At 52.5% G+C, this 12,143-nt stretch overlaps 5 protein-coding genes across 5 annotated transcripts; 3 read left to right on the top strand and 2 right to left on the bottom strand.

The window, feature by feature from the left end:
* Positions 1–909: 909 nt before the first annotated feature.
* On the top strand, positions 910–3,245 carry V8C40DRAFT_250885 (proteasome regulatory particle base subunit RPT3). Its single transcript, XM_083217067.1, has 4 exons — positions 910–1,332; positions 1,423–1,464; positions 1,556–1,654; positions 1,716–3,245. The coding sequence occupies exons 1-4, from the start codon at positions 1,178–1,180 to the stop codon at positions 2,683–2,685; spliced, it is 1,266 nt and encodes a 421-aa protein (XP_083070804.1). The 5' UTR covers positions 910–1,177; the 3' UTR covers positions 2,686–3,245.
* A 660-nt stretch (positions 3,246–3,905) lies between these two features.
* V8C40DRAFT_276182 (vesicle coat protein) lies at positions 3,906–5,327 on the bottom strand (the record flags this gene model as incomplete). Its single annotated transcript, XM_083220817.1, has 1 exon — positions 3,906–5,327. One exon carries the CDS (start codon positions 5,325–5,327, stop codon positions 3,906–3,908), a length of 1,422 nt encoding a protein of 473 aa, XP_083070805.1.
* Positions 5,328–8,509: 3,182 nt separating this feature from the next.
* On the top strand, positions 8,510–9,522 carry V8C40DRAFT_250892 (uncharacterized protein). The gene is made up of 2 exons (XM_083217068.1): positions 8,510–8,949; positions 9,001–9,522. The coding sequence occupies exon 2, from the start codon at positions 9,122–9,124 to the stop codon at positions 9,461–9,463; it is 342 nt and encodes a 113-aa protein (XP_083070806.1). The 5' UTR covers positions 8,510–8,949; positions 9,001–9,121; the 3' UTR covers positions 9,464–9,522.
* Position 9,523: 1 nt separating this feature from the next.
* Positions 9,524–9,916, bottom strand: V8C40DRAFT_250893 (uncharacterized protein). Its single transcript, XM_083217069.1, has one exon. The coding sequence runs from the start codon at positions 9,759–9,761 to the stop codon at positions 9,555–9,557; it is 207 nt and encodes a 68-aa protein (XP_083070807.1). The 5' UTR covers positions 9,762–9,916; the 3' UTR covers positions 9,524–9,554.
* Positions 9,917–10,190: 274 nt separating this feature from the next.
* On the top strand, positions 10,191–10,836 carry V8C40DRAFT_250895 (uncharacterized protein). Its single transcript, XM_083217070.1, has one exon. The coding sequence runs from the start codon at positions 10,230–10,232 to the stop codon at positions 10,653–10,655; it is 426 nt and encodes a 141-aa protein (XP_083070808.1). The 5' UTR covers positions 10,191–10,229; the 3' UTR covers positions 10,656–10,836.
* Positions 10,837–12,143: the final 1,307 nt, after the last annotated feature.

A 12,143-nucleotide genomic window follows, 5' to 3' on the forward strand; every position in this document is an offset into this window, starting at 1 on the left:
TGAAGCAGCTCCCAAGCCAGCGTACAGACTACCTGGGCGGTACCTAGTTGCGGAAACCTTGTTCTTGCAGACGGTGCACGACTCCGGAACTTTCCTGCGCTGTGACGGTTCCTGTACGCCAGAGTACATGACATGTAAGGCAGCGCTCATGTAGGCCCCATGTAGGCAGTACATCGCAGACAGTGGGCGATCGGAAGGGGAAAGAGCACGACAAGTAACAGCTACATTGCCCGATGGCGGAATGCGGGCGCCATGCACAGTGCCGCGGGTAACCAGTACCTCGACGTTGGCGCTGGGTCCATGCCCATGCCTGTACAGTGCAGTGGCTGTCTGTCACAGGCCGGAGTCTGATTCACGCCTAGGAGGTATGGACGGATCATCATCCCGTGATGCCTTATCGCGCGCTGGGCAGCGGTACCTTCGTAGCATTAGAGCCAGTTGTCACGGCTGGTGCGGATCCTTACCAATGGCAAGTACCAGGTAGCTCGACAGGGAGCGTGTTCCCCACGCCCGATGCAAGACGGCGCTATGGCTGAGGCCCAATCGGAGGGCTTGAAGTCGCCTGAGCTGGGCTGGGCTGCACTGGGCTGGGCTGGGGCCTTTGCCTTTTCACCGTGGCTAGCTGTGCTTTCTTACAGCTCATCGATCCGAAGCCAAGTACTGTCCTGGTAGTGAACTCATAGCAAGTGTACTTGGAGCCGTCTGGATCGGGCTGGTTTTAGGCACTCATTGATGCAAGCACTAACATTCAGCCAGTAGAGCCCCGCCTTGCTCACCAAGGTGCCGGATTGGGCCTTAGCGTGAAATCAGTCCACTGAGTCCGTCTTTGTCTGATACAGAGTACGGAGTACAAAGTACAAGGTACCTAAGCAAGCACAAGCTCCAGTCTCAAGTTGTTATCGCGATAACGTGCATACCACGTGACATGACTAAGCAACCCCAGGGAAGGCTGCGTCTCGCTGTTGACGCCTGGTAGCTGGGAGCTTTGGTTGCGTAACGAAGTAGCTGGCTAACAATCGCCGGAATCTTTGTATCTCAGCATCGCAACACAACAACCAACCACTGAACTCCCGCTTCGATTCACACCGTCTCACTCATCTTTTGCTTCTTCTTCTCTTCCATCTTAGTACCTCCGAATCGCAGCCAGCACCGGCCCCCAAGCCCCACGACCTGCATCATGGGCGACGTCCTCGTGGAAAGCCAGGCCACCACGGTGCCACCTCACAAGAAGGCCGCCCCCTCAGCCATTCCTAACATTGATGACTTCGAGGGTTTGCCTACCGACGGCGAGGATGACTATGCGACCCTGAAGAAGCTTCAGAGGCAGTTGGAGTAATGCTTCCCCCCTTGCCGTGCCATTCCGTGCAAAGCGCCACTCTTGATATCATCGTTTGGAACTACGGCCACTAACTACATTTCCAGGTATATCCAGCTTCAAGAGGAGTACATCAAAGACGAGCAAAGGTTCGATTCCGCCCCTGGACCATATGAAAACCTTCATCCACCACTCCCACAGCCCGAACTGAAAGCTGACTCTTCCGATTCCACCCCGCAGGAGTTTGAAGCGAGAACTAGTACGAGCTCAGGAGGAGATCAAGCGAATCCAGAGCGTACCCCTCGTCATCGGCCAGTTTATGGAGGCCATCGATCAGAAGTAAATCAATTCCCCAACTCAACCACTTTCTGCAAAGTTTACTCATCTAACCCCTCTGCAGCACCGGCATTGTCCAGTCAAGCACAGGCTCCAACTATGTTGTCCGCATCCTATCCACCCTCGACCGCGAATTGCTCAAGCCCTCCTCCTCAGTTGCCCTGCACAGACACTCCAACGCCCTCGTCGACATCCTCCCCCCGGAAGCCGACTCCTCCATTGCCATGCTTGGCGCCGACGAGAAGCCTGACGTGACATATGCCGACGTCGGTGGCTTGGACATGCAGAAGCAGGAAATCCGAGAGGCCGTCGAGTTGCCTCTGACACACTTTGATCTGTACAAGCAGATCGGTATCGACCCTCCTCGCGGTGTCCTGCTGTATGGCCCGCCCGGAACTGGCAAGACCATGCTTGTCAAGGCCGTTGCCAACTCTACAACTGCCAGCTTCATTCGTGTTGTTGGTTCAGAATTCGTCCAGAAATACTTGGGAGAAGGTCCCCGAATGGTCCGCGACGTCTTCCGCATGGCTCGCGAGAACTCGCCCGCCATCATCTTCATTGACGAAATCGACGCCATTGCCACGAAGCGATTCGATGCCCAGACCGGTGCCGATCGTGAGGTCCAGCGTATTCTGCTCGAGCTGCTCAACCAGATGGATGGTTTCGATCAGACATCCAACGTCAAAGTCATGATGGCCACGAACCGTGCCGACACCCTGGATCCCGCCCTGCTGCGTCCCGGTCGTCTCGATCGAAAGATTGAGTTCCCCTCCCTGAGAGATCGCCGCGAGCGTCGTCTCATCTTCAGTACCATTGCCAGCAAGATGAGCCTGGCCCCCGAGGTCGATCTCGACAGCTTGATTGTCCGCAACGACCCCCTTTCCGGTGCCGTCATCGCTGCCATCATGCAGGAGGCCGGTCTTCGCGCCGTCCGCAAGAACAGATACAACATTATCCAGACCGATCTCGAAGATGCTTACTCAAGCCAGGTCAAGGGAACCAGCGACGACAACAAATTCGACTTCTACAAATAAACCACTCTACCATTGTCTATCCGATGACGACTATTGTTGACGGCATGAGATGGGATAATGTTAAGGAGTGGAAGAGAGGGGTGTTGGTGGACAGGGGAAACTTGTCAACTATTAGATACAGGCGGCTACTTTTTCCAAATGTGAATATGGAAAAAAAAGTTCCTGGGCAGGAAATGGTGGGAGGAGAAAGGGATTGATCAAACCTCGGGAGATGAACCGAAAAACAAACAAAGGTAGCAGTTAATGCCGTCTTTAATGGAGCTACGGCGTTTGGAATCTAGTTGTCCACGTCGCTGTGCAGCACTTGTCATGAATTCTCTACCTGTCATTCTAGTAACGCCATTGATGTGCAAAGAAAAGAGTGCTTGACAAGACGAATCAGCCGCCGTGAGTAGTTGATGTACTGAGATATTGGCCAAGGAAGATAGCAATGCTTTAGTAATATCGAAGAAGGTAGATAAAAGTGAATACATCATTCTACAACAACTACAGCCCTCACAAAGAAAATCAAATCATAATACAATAATAAAGCATAGAAATCAATGAGTCAATTAATCAAGAATCCGTTTCTCGCTAGTAAACCGTGTGTGTAGAAGCCTTCCAGCAGAGAGCGCCTGCCGCTCTCCGTTCCTTTTTTTCTGTTGTTTGGGCAAATTGTTTTTTGGTTATCCTAGTAAGTTCCCATTTTTTCCCAATCCGATAATTCGCATCTATGAAATTAGTTTGGCGTTTTGTTTCACCCAGCCTTGATCCTTTCCCTCGCTACTAAAAATGACACACAACCCATTGACCTGAGGGAATAAGACAGTATCATAGTCATCGCGTTGCAAACAGAAGGATAAATCAATACAATTGTAGAAATGAAATGATGAAAACCGCAAAAAGAAAAGACACCCTTCCCCCCTAGACGTTAAAATGTTATGGTCGAGCTTGCTCGCGTTAACATTATTCAATACGTCTCATTTCAGTTCGTGTAAACAAGAAAAGGACAAACACCGGTGCTATGCTGACAATGAACACGGTATCAAAAAGCACGAGATTGTGCCTCGTGGGACAGTTGTGGAATAAATCAAGTCGTGTAAATCCCCGGATCCCCCCTGAATGATGCTTCGCAGTGCCGTTCGGCGGGTATCAGTAGAAACTATTGGAAAGAAAAACATTGTACAAGTAGGGGGACCTGGGTGATTGCGCAGCGCAGAGGCGTGGAGCCTTCGCTCCATTTATGAATTCAAGGACACGCCTACTTCAAACAAGAGTTGCACGAATTTCTTGTGCAGAGTGATGAAGAAGTCTGGCTGTCCGACAAGTTCCGCAAGGCCGCGGGCCTTGAGCGAGGAGACGCCGCCAGGGCCTCCCATGCGTCTGGTGAAGCCGCTGCCTCCGGTCAGAAAGCTACTGCCGCTGCGGTCTACATTCGGTGCGTCAATGGTGGACGATGATGCCACATGGCTGGCAGGTCCACCACTCTGCAAGACGCTGCCAATAGGAGAAGATTCTGCAGTTCGCTCAGCCTCGGATTCGGCAAGCGTTTGGATCCAGGTAGCAAGCTCCCGAAAGGCAGAGGAAACGCCGGCAAATGTTTTCATGGCTAGTCTCTCCTTGTGGGTGCTAAGAGCTAAGAAGGCATAGACTCGTTTGTGGCCTCGGGCGTGGACGTCAGGGATTCGAAAGATGTAAGCAGTTGTGTACCCAGCCAACGAATCGCCAAAGAAGATGGCACCACCCGACGCGGCCGAGCCTGCACTTTGTGTGGTGACAAAGGATGGCGAGCCGTGGTGCTGGGGGGAAGAGGCTGGGGTGGCGGTCGAAGGAGCTCGCGGAAGAGTTTCAAAAGACAAAGCTCGCAGACATGAGGCACGAATCAGAGAAAAGGAGTCGGGTAGGATTGGTTCATGAGTCGATGTATAATCCACGTAGTGCACATGACTGGGATGACGCTCCGAGGTCGTAGAGTTGCTGGAGCACGATGTTGTCCTAGAACTGACAGACGACACATTTCTCCTACTGCGAGGCTGCCTTGGAAGCTCGTGATCCGCATCAGTGTCACTAGATGACTGCGAATTTGGGGGCGAGGCTGGGTCGACAGGGAGAAAGACACGCTCAGCTGGCGCACGGGTACGCAAGGTTGGTGATCGCGGGTCAATGGCATCTTCCCCAGCTGCCGCTGCGTTTTGCTGCCTGCGGGGCAACGTCATGGCGCAATTGTCACAAGGGCCTTGTTTTCGGGTGACAGTTTCGTCATACGTCCTACGATAACTCGAGTCTCGCCGTGGCTGCTGCGACAAGGGCCGCGGGCTCTCGGGAGGTGTGTCGAGGCCGCTCACTGAAGTGCCGTCATTACCGGTGCTGGCACCGGTGCCGGGAGATCGACGCAAAGCTGGGCGAGGAGACTGGCCATCTTGTGATAAGCTCAAATCTCGAATACCGTCGGTAACAGCGGCTGAAGACGCTCGAGGCTGCGATTCCGATGTAGCTGGAGCGGAGCGTGGGGGCTTGTCGCTTGCTGCGGCTGAACCATCGTGGCAGACGCTACAGGGTGCTGCCAGACCCTCGGTGACCATCAGGGGAGTTGGCCCATGGATGTCACAGTAATGGGCCAGACATAGCTGCAGATGAAGGGTTAGCATGCGCGTGGGGTCCATGGTGAGCCAATAGGTGCCGTGTGTATGAGTAAATGAGTCCGTGGTTAGGATAGGCAAGAAAATGGGTGAAGCAGTAATTACCACCATGAAGGGGTAACTATGCCTTTTTGAAGGGGTGTATCAATACGAGAACGAAATTCAGTGAATGGCAGTTGCTATGAAATGAAGGGCCGCAGTGAAGTTAAGAAATTTGCTGAGAAGGGTACCCCTTCAATCCCTTATCAAGCATGGTTCAGAGGCGTGCGGAACAACAGCACGCACAGGAATGCTTGTGCCATTTGAGCCTCGACCAAGCGTGTCGCAGGTGGTTCTCCTCCCGTTCTTTCTTGTCCTTCTTCCTTTTTGTCTAAAGGAAAGCTGTACTACCGATTAGGACACTCGTCCAATGGGGTAACTATCCATGTATGGAAGGATTTGGAGGCAAATGTTTGTGCTCTCTTGGCGGACTCCAGCGAGACTGCTAGCTGGATGGGCAACACCCGTGGGAGAGTAATGCAGGTAGACGGAAGGGCAGGCTGCTTGAGAGCGGTGTGCAGATGTGTGCACGTTCTTGAAGAGAGATGCAACAGACATGACGTGGTGATTCCAGCTGCTCTGACAGTGGGAAGCGGTTATGGTGGCAAATGATGAAGGCTTTCGACAGCACACGCACAACCTATCGCCAACACGAAGCCATGGTGCGGAGCTCCAAGTGAAGGGAAGACAAGGCAGCCTAACTAAGCAGCCAATGCAAGGAGAGGGAAAAGGGAAGCAGGGAAAAAAGCAACGAAAACAAGAAAAGGGAAACTGAGCCCATGCCAGCCGCCAACCTGTTGGGTGCCGAATGTGGTGCGGTGCTATTGGAGAAGCGTGCAGAATGAATGCAGCTTTGTAGTTGGGTCGCGCATATGTACATGCTGCATGGGTGAGGAGTGCATGCAACATGCATGAGAGAGAGGGGAGTGAATAAGTGACATTGCAGGGAAGCGAGAAGGATTGATGCATGTGATGTGCAGTAGAGACATTGGGATGCAGATATCAAACGACTTACAATATATGTCATGGCGCAAGCGGTTGAGCTGTACTATGATATCGAGCGGCGAAAGTGAAGACGGAAAAAGAGGCGGTCCAAGCGGAAAACGTCCAAGACCCAGGCCGTGAGAAATGGCCTATGGTTGTAGAGCAAGTATTCCACGATTATATGCAGCAACGCTGGTGACAGATGAGCGTTGCGGGTGCGTCTGCAAGGAATTCCCAACGACCTGCGCGTGAGCCTAATGCGTTGTGCGGATAAGGAGTTGCGCTGGCTGCTCGTCGTCGACTGCCCTTTTGCGTACTCGTCGTGCAATTTGTGTATCGCCGCACCCGAGAATTCGATGGTGAGGCCCTGGTCAGGATGAATAATTCCAATGCTGGTCGTTGGTGCTTTGTAAGGCTGTAATATTGGTAACTGGTCATAAAAAAAAGCGCCCGGCCAGCGTCGATGTAAGTCGCAGTCGCCACCCAGTGCGTCCAGCTGCAGGGCCGTTCAGGTTTCGCCGCTTCGTTGGGTCTCACTCTTGTTCTGAGACACGGTCTCTTGGATACTCGATACAGAAACAGACTTCTCAAACACACGTCCAGGGCCCGTCTCGCGTAGTGTGTGGGGTTGTGTGAGAAGCGTCGAAAACGGCAATCTCGTGACCTGGAGAGTTGACGGGAAAAATTAAAAGTAAAAATAAAAAAGAGAGGAGCCTTTCTGAGTCGACAGCTTGGGTGCTGAAAGAAGTAGCCAAGGCCAAGAAGAAAAGCAACAGAGGTCAATTCCGTCGAAGCCGGCGAGGCCCAATGCGTTGGATGGGACAATGGAAGAGAAAGAGAGAGACGGGAATGGATGGGACGAAGTAGAAAAAGGAAAAAGAGGAGTGACGGGATCCCGGTAAGCTTGGGGAGCTCTCCAGGAGCAACTGGCAGAAAAAGAAAATGAGATGCCGGTGCCTTTCGATTGAAGGAGGCTCGCTATTTTGGTGCGAGCAGGGCCGGCAGTCTTGATTGATTAGGGACGGGGTCTGGGCGCTTGCAGTGGAGACCACAAGCACAAGCAGCAAGCCATAAAACAAGCCGCAGCAGCGACAAGTTGAATGTGGTACGACGTGGGTACCTGGCAGGTACTTTGTGCGACTCGATTTCTTGTCAAGCTCAAGGCCAACGATGACGGCAGTATCCTGGCCCTGGCCTGCCTCGCCTTGCCTTGCCCTGTCTTTGCCCTGTCTTTGCCTTGCTGTATAGCACGAGTGATGATGCTGCATGAGAGGTAATACCCATGCTGGTCATGGCCAGTTACGGCAGTAGCAGTCTTACAGGACGAACTCATCGGATCGAAATCAACCGACCGGGCTTGGAAAGAAGGCGCAGCCCGGCTCACTTGCAAGGCGGCGACAGCCGGTCCTTGTTCCTGCAATGGAACCTCAAGACGGGATACAGGATGGTGTGCGTGAGCTCCCACAAATGGCACAGCATGTGCGTGCTCCATTCTTGCACTCCATTCTCGGACTTGGTGCTCCATACTCGATGCTGTCGACATCTCATCCGGCATCAACCTAACCTCCTCCCCTCTACCCATTCCACAATGCCTTTCTGGCGAGTAATTGTTCCCTCTCACATGCCCGACGCACGACAACGGCACCGACCGTTGTACTGCTCCAGCCCAGGTGGTACAGCCGAGTAGGGGACCGTTCCGGCCTCTAAAGGCGCTAGAGTGTGGTTTCGCTCAAACTCTCCTTGGTCGTCTTTGCCCAACCAAGGTAAATCTGGCCGTTGCATTGAACCCTATTTAATGAGAGGGCAGCGGGTTCTCCATACTTTGTTGTAGCTGAAAGAAGATTCGAGTTTCATGAGCCGCCATGCATGATCGAGTAATCATTCAACACGTTTAACCAGCAAGCGAGGGCACGGCAATGAGTAAAGTTGCTGCGGCCAAGAGGCAGAAGCCGGGGGGTCCGCCCAGCTCAGGCACGGGAAAACGCACAAAACGCACGGGCAAGCAAAAAACAGGAAGTGGCAGAAGCATGGCATGGGATGCCTGTAAGAGAACTCGACTCCATCGGGCTGCATTAACTCCGTGCGAGGCGAAACTGTGCCGGCAACATGCTTTTAGCCAGATGGCCAAAGTCGTACAGCCAGCCTTAGTGGCAATACGGTGCGACTGTCTCCTTACTCCCGAGGTCCCGGTCGCCGTACCAAACGTTCCTTGCCAGATTCCAGAAAGAAGAGAAGTGGAGGGCTAAAGGTTAGTGTTAGTTGCCGTTGGTCCAGCAAGACCCTGCAACTAACTGCCCCGTACACTGCGGAGTCGGGCTCGGAAGGCCACAAAGAGTATTTCCCACGATCAAAGGCTGTGCTTGTACGAGTAGAAAGTTGATTGTCGCATTGATTCACTTTCGCTTTGTCCGTGTGCAGCAGTCGAGAAGTGCTCATAGGATTCGAGGCTCATCGGGAGGCATAGGGCCCCTGCTACTGGCCCATGTGTAAGCCTTTTTGATCACAGTTGGCCCCCCAAGTCTTGATTCCATAGAAACGCTTGGCATCGGACAGTAATAGTATCGAGCTTTCTTTCGGCGGACAGAATACTTTAGAGTGACATGGCTAGTTCTTTTCTTCCGTACTGTAGCTTCTCAATAGCAATTTGGAAGTAAACTTGGAAATGAATGCCTACTCGGTACTTCATTCGGTATGGTACCCGCACATGGTGCTAGCAGTAGTGCTCGTGCTACGAACAAGTGCTCGTTGCTTCTCTGGGCGTAAGAAGAGCGATCCGACGCATTGAGGTGTCGGCCATGCCCGAATCGTTGCCGGTTTCAAAAGCGTGGCTCCATCGCCCCCATCTTTTCGTCTTTTTTTGGAGACTGTCTCGTGCGCCGTCTGTTCTGTACTTGTTATTTGTGGCAATCTTTTGGAGAAGCGGGCAGGGCGAGGGCGGCTGTTGGGAAGTGTTTGTGTTTGCCTTCGGTCAGGCCCTAGTCAAACCCAGAAAGCAGAAAGGAGGGAAAGGAGATGGGGAGAGGAGAGGAGCTGCGACACACTCTCTCTCTGCGGTGTTCCTCGACTTTCTCCGCCTCAGGCAACAAGAGGATCTTGACCGGTACTTGTCTGCAGCGCGTGATGTGCATGTGTTCTAAAGTAGCGGCTCTGTCAACATGCAATAGCCTGAAGCTCACATGCACGCCTGGCAGGCGCTCCTTCGGTAACAGAAACCCCGTACCTGCAGATCTAGCCGGCTAATATCCAGCTCAAAATAAGGTACAAGGGTACTAAGGATTCTACCACGTTCCAAGTCCTTTTTCTACTAAAGCTGCCACTCGTACGTGCAGCTATCAAGTCAGCAGATGATGCAAAGCTACAGCCAAAGTCGAGGCTAAAGTGATACAGTAAGACGACTAAATAGAGGGACCGGGGACCAAACAAAAACAAGCACATGTACCCTCAAGTGCCTGAGCAGTACCAGATGCAGACTACCAAATGGAGAATATCGAATACACGAAATGCCATCTTTGTCTCCCCTGTCGCGGCTACGTACCTGGGTACTTCGTATACATGCACTTGCAGCCCGATGGCATCATAGAGAAGCGGCCTCTTGAAGCCTGACTGACTGACATGCAGGCAACAAAATTGCATCTCAAGGCGCTCTGATATTAGCACTGCCAGGTTCCCTGTGGTTTGTCAGGTACATGTAGTTTCCGCTCCCTGTCGGTACTTTCGGAAACTTGGCGACGTCGATTTGCGCGCTCGCTTGCCAACCACGACTCGGGTTCCTGACATGGGGCCAGGCCGGGGTGGCACGATGAAGCCATCTTCGTTTTCGTCTTACTTGTACGAGTTTGCTACAGTACTAGCCGCAGCCATCTACGAGTATTACTGTACAACCAGGTAGTAATGTAACATGGAATGATCGCACAAAGAGCCAGGCTTCCCTTTTTCCCTTTTCGCACCGACGGATATAGCCTTGTTCTTTGTCTTTTTTTTTTAAGCCGATGCCGGTCCGTGTTGCCCACGTGGCGGCGGGATTGCAATACTGTCGGTCACCGGGTCCTCACGGATCCGGCGCCCAGTTCAGCTACTAAGGATTTCCATTTCTGTTTTCTATTATACACAACTTATTACGAGTGCTTGTTCGCGGATACAGTAGCATTTTGTGATCTTCAAATCTGTATTCCGAGCCCGGAGTACAAGTTCAAAGTATTTTGCACACACAAACAAGGTCGTATTGCTCCGGGCACACCATCATGCCCAGAGGATATTAACTACCACTCCTGGGTAGCATCTTCCTTCAGACAAACCGTTCGTGCGACGCGGCATATAAAGTCGTCGTGAGGGGTAACAGAAAATCACAGCCTCTTTCAAGCTACAGCCCGTGTGCCGCCCTCGGTGAAACTCGCCCCAAAAGTTGGTTCAAGGGACTTTCCGCAATTCGCCGGCGCAAACAGGGGGGACAGGACGGGATCTCTTCGTTGCGGGACCGGCCGGCTAAGTGCTAGGTAATATTTACGAAAAGACAATATACAGTAAGAAAAAAGACGGAAAGAAAAAGAAGTAAAAAAACATGTGAAGCTGTCCTGGTACTGGCATGTCGCGCGGAGCCTCGAATATGTCCAGTCACATCGCTCGCAACACCGAGGATGGCGCCGATTCGTGCCCAGGTCCGCGTCAAATTACCCCATGGAGTTGACATTTCTAGTTTTTGCATGCGTGACCACCCCCGTCATTGCTTTTTCCTGCTAGAGGTCGCAGATTGAGCTCTGAAGCGACAGGGACAAGGGACAGGGGACAGGGGCAGGGGCAGAGACCTCAGCTTAGCTTACCCATCAGTCCGGGACGCACATGCAATGCGGACATGCGTGTTGCAAATCACCATGTGTGTGCATGCGAGGGTTGGTAGTGCCCAAGTAAGCACCGTAGCTTTTGCTCCCATTCGTAGGTGCTGCTTCGCTGCCTTGTCCGTCTCTGTTTCTGTTTTCTTGCTTCTCATCCTTTGCTTCATGCTCCTCCGTCCTTGGTTATTCGGCTGACTGCCAAGACATGTAGCGCGCCAGGCGTATTAGCAACTATTTGCTTGCCGTTGAATATGGAGACACGGCTTCGGTAATATCGCCAACCCGCCGCATGTTTGACCAGGTGTCCTGTCGATACGTCAGAGCTAGCACCAGATCCCAGCGCGAAAGCATCCCCAATGGGGAAATTGACAAAGCAGCGCCGAGGTTAGCTCAACATGCAGTGCACTGGCAGATGAGACGAAAGCCCGTGAAGGAGATGGCCATCGTCCGAAACAAGTCGTTCGTCGATCGTCCCTCGAGAGCTTGCTTCAGTTTCGGTCCTTTTTTCTTCACCCGTTTGAGAGCCGAGAGCCGGTTTCTCGGGTTCGATGCTCGGAGTCGTGGCTGGCTGTGCCTTAAAATAAAACAGCCCATGGCTTGCTTACCAGGGGGACGAGCCGTGCATGCAGCTGTCCATGGCGTCGTCGGTAATGATCAGGATCCCTTGGCGGGCATGTTGACGATGTTTGGAGTCGGTCAGTCTTACATGACTGGCTTAGAAATGCCAACCACGTAGACTCTGTACACGTACGAGTAAGAAAATGACATGACGGTGAGAGCCCGCATCCTTCGTGTACCACTCATACACGAACAAGTATCGGACTGTATGTATGTACAAGTAAGCTTGTCTCTGATGAAATACGGCAAGGCTACTCACGCGGTACTTTAATTACAGATATCCTTGTCTGATGCTTGCTCCCTCTCCAAGCGCTTAGTAACCCGGACAAGGCTAAATGACAACCTCGTAAATGAGCATTTCCCGATGCAC

Source organism: Trichoderma camerunense (assembly GCF_050948025.1).
Source record: "Trichoderma camerunense strain CBS 138272 chromosome Unknown V8C40scaffold_14, whole genome shotgun sequence".
Lineage (NCBI taxonomy): Eukaryota > Fungi > Ascomycota > Sordariomycetes > Hypocreales > Hypocreaceae > Trichoderma > Trichoderma camerunense.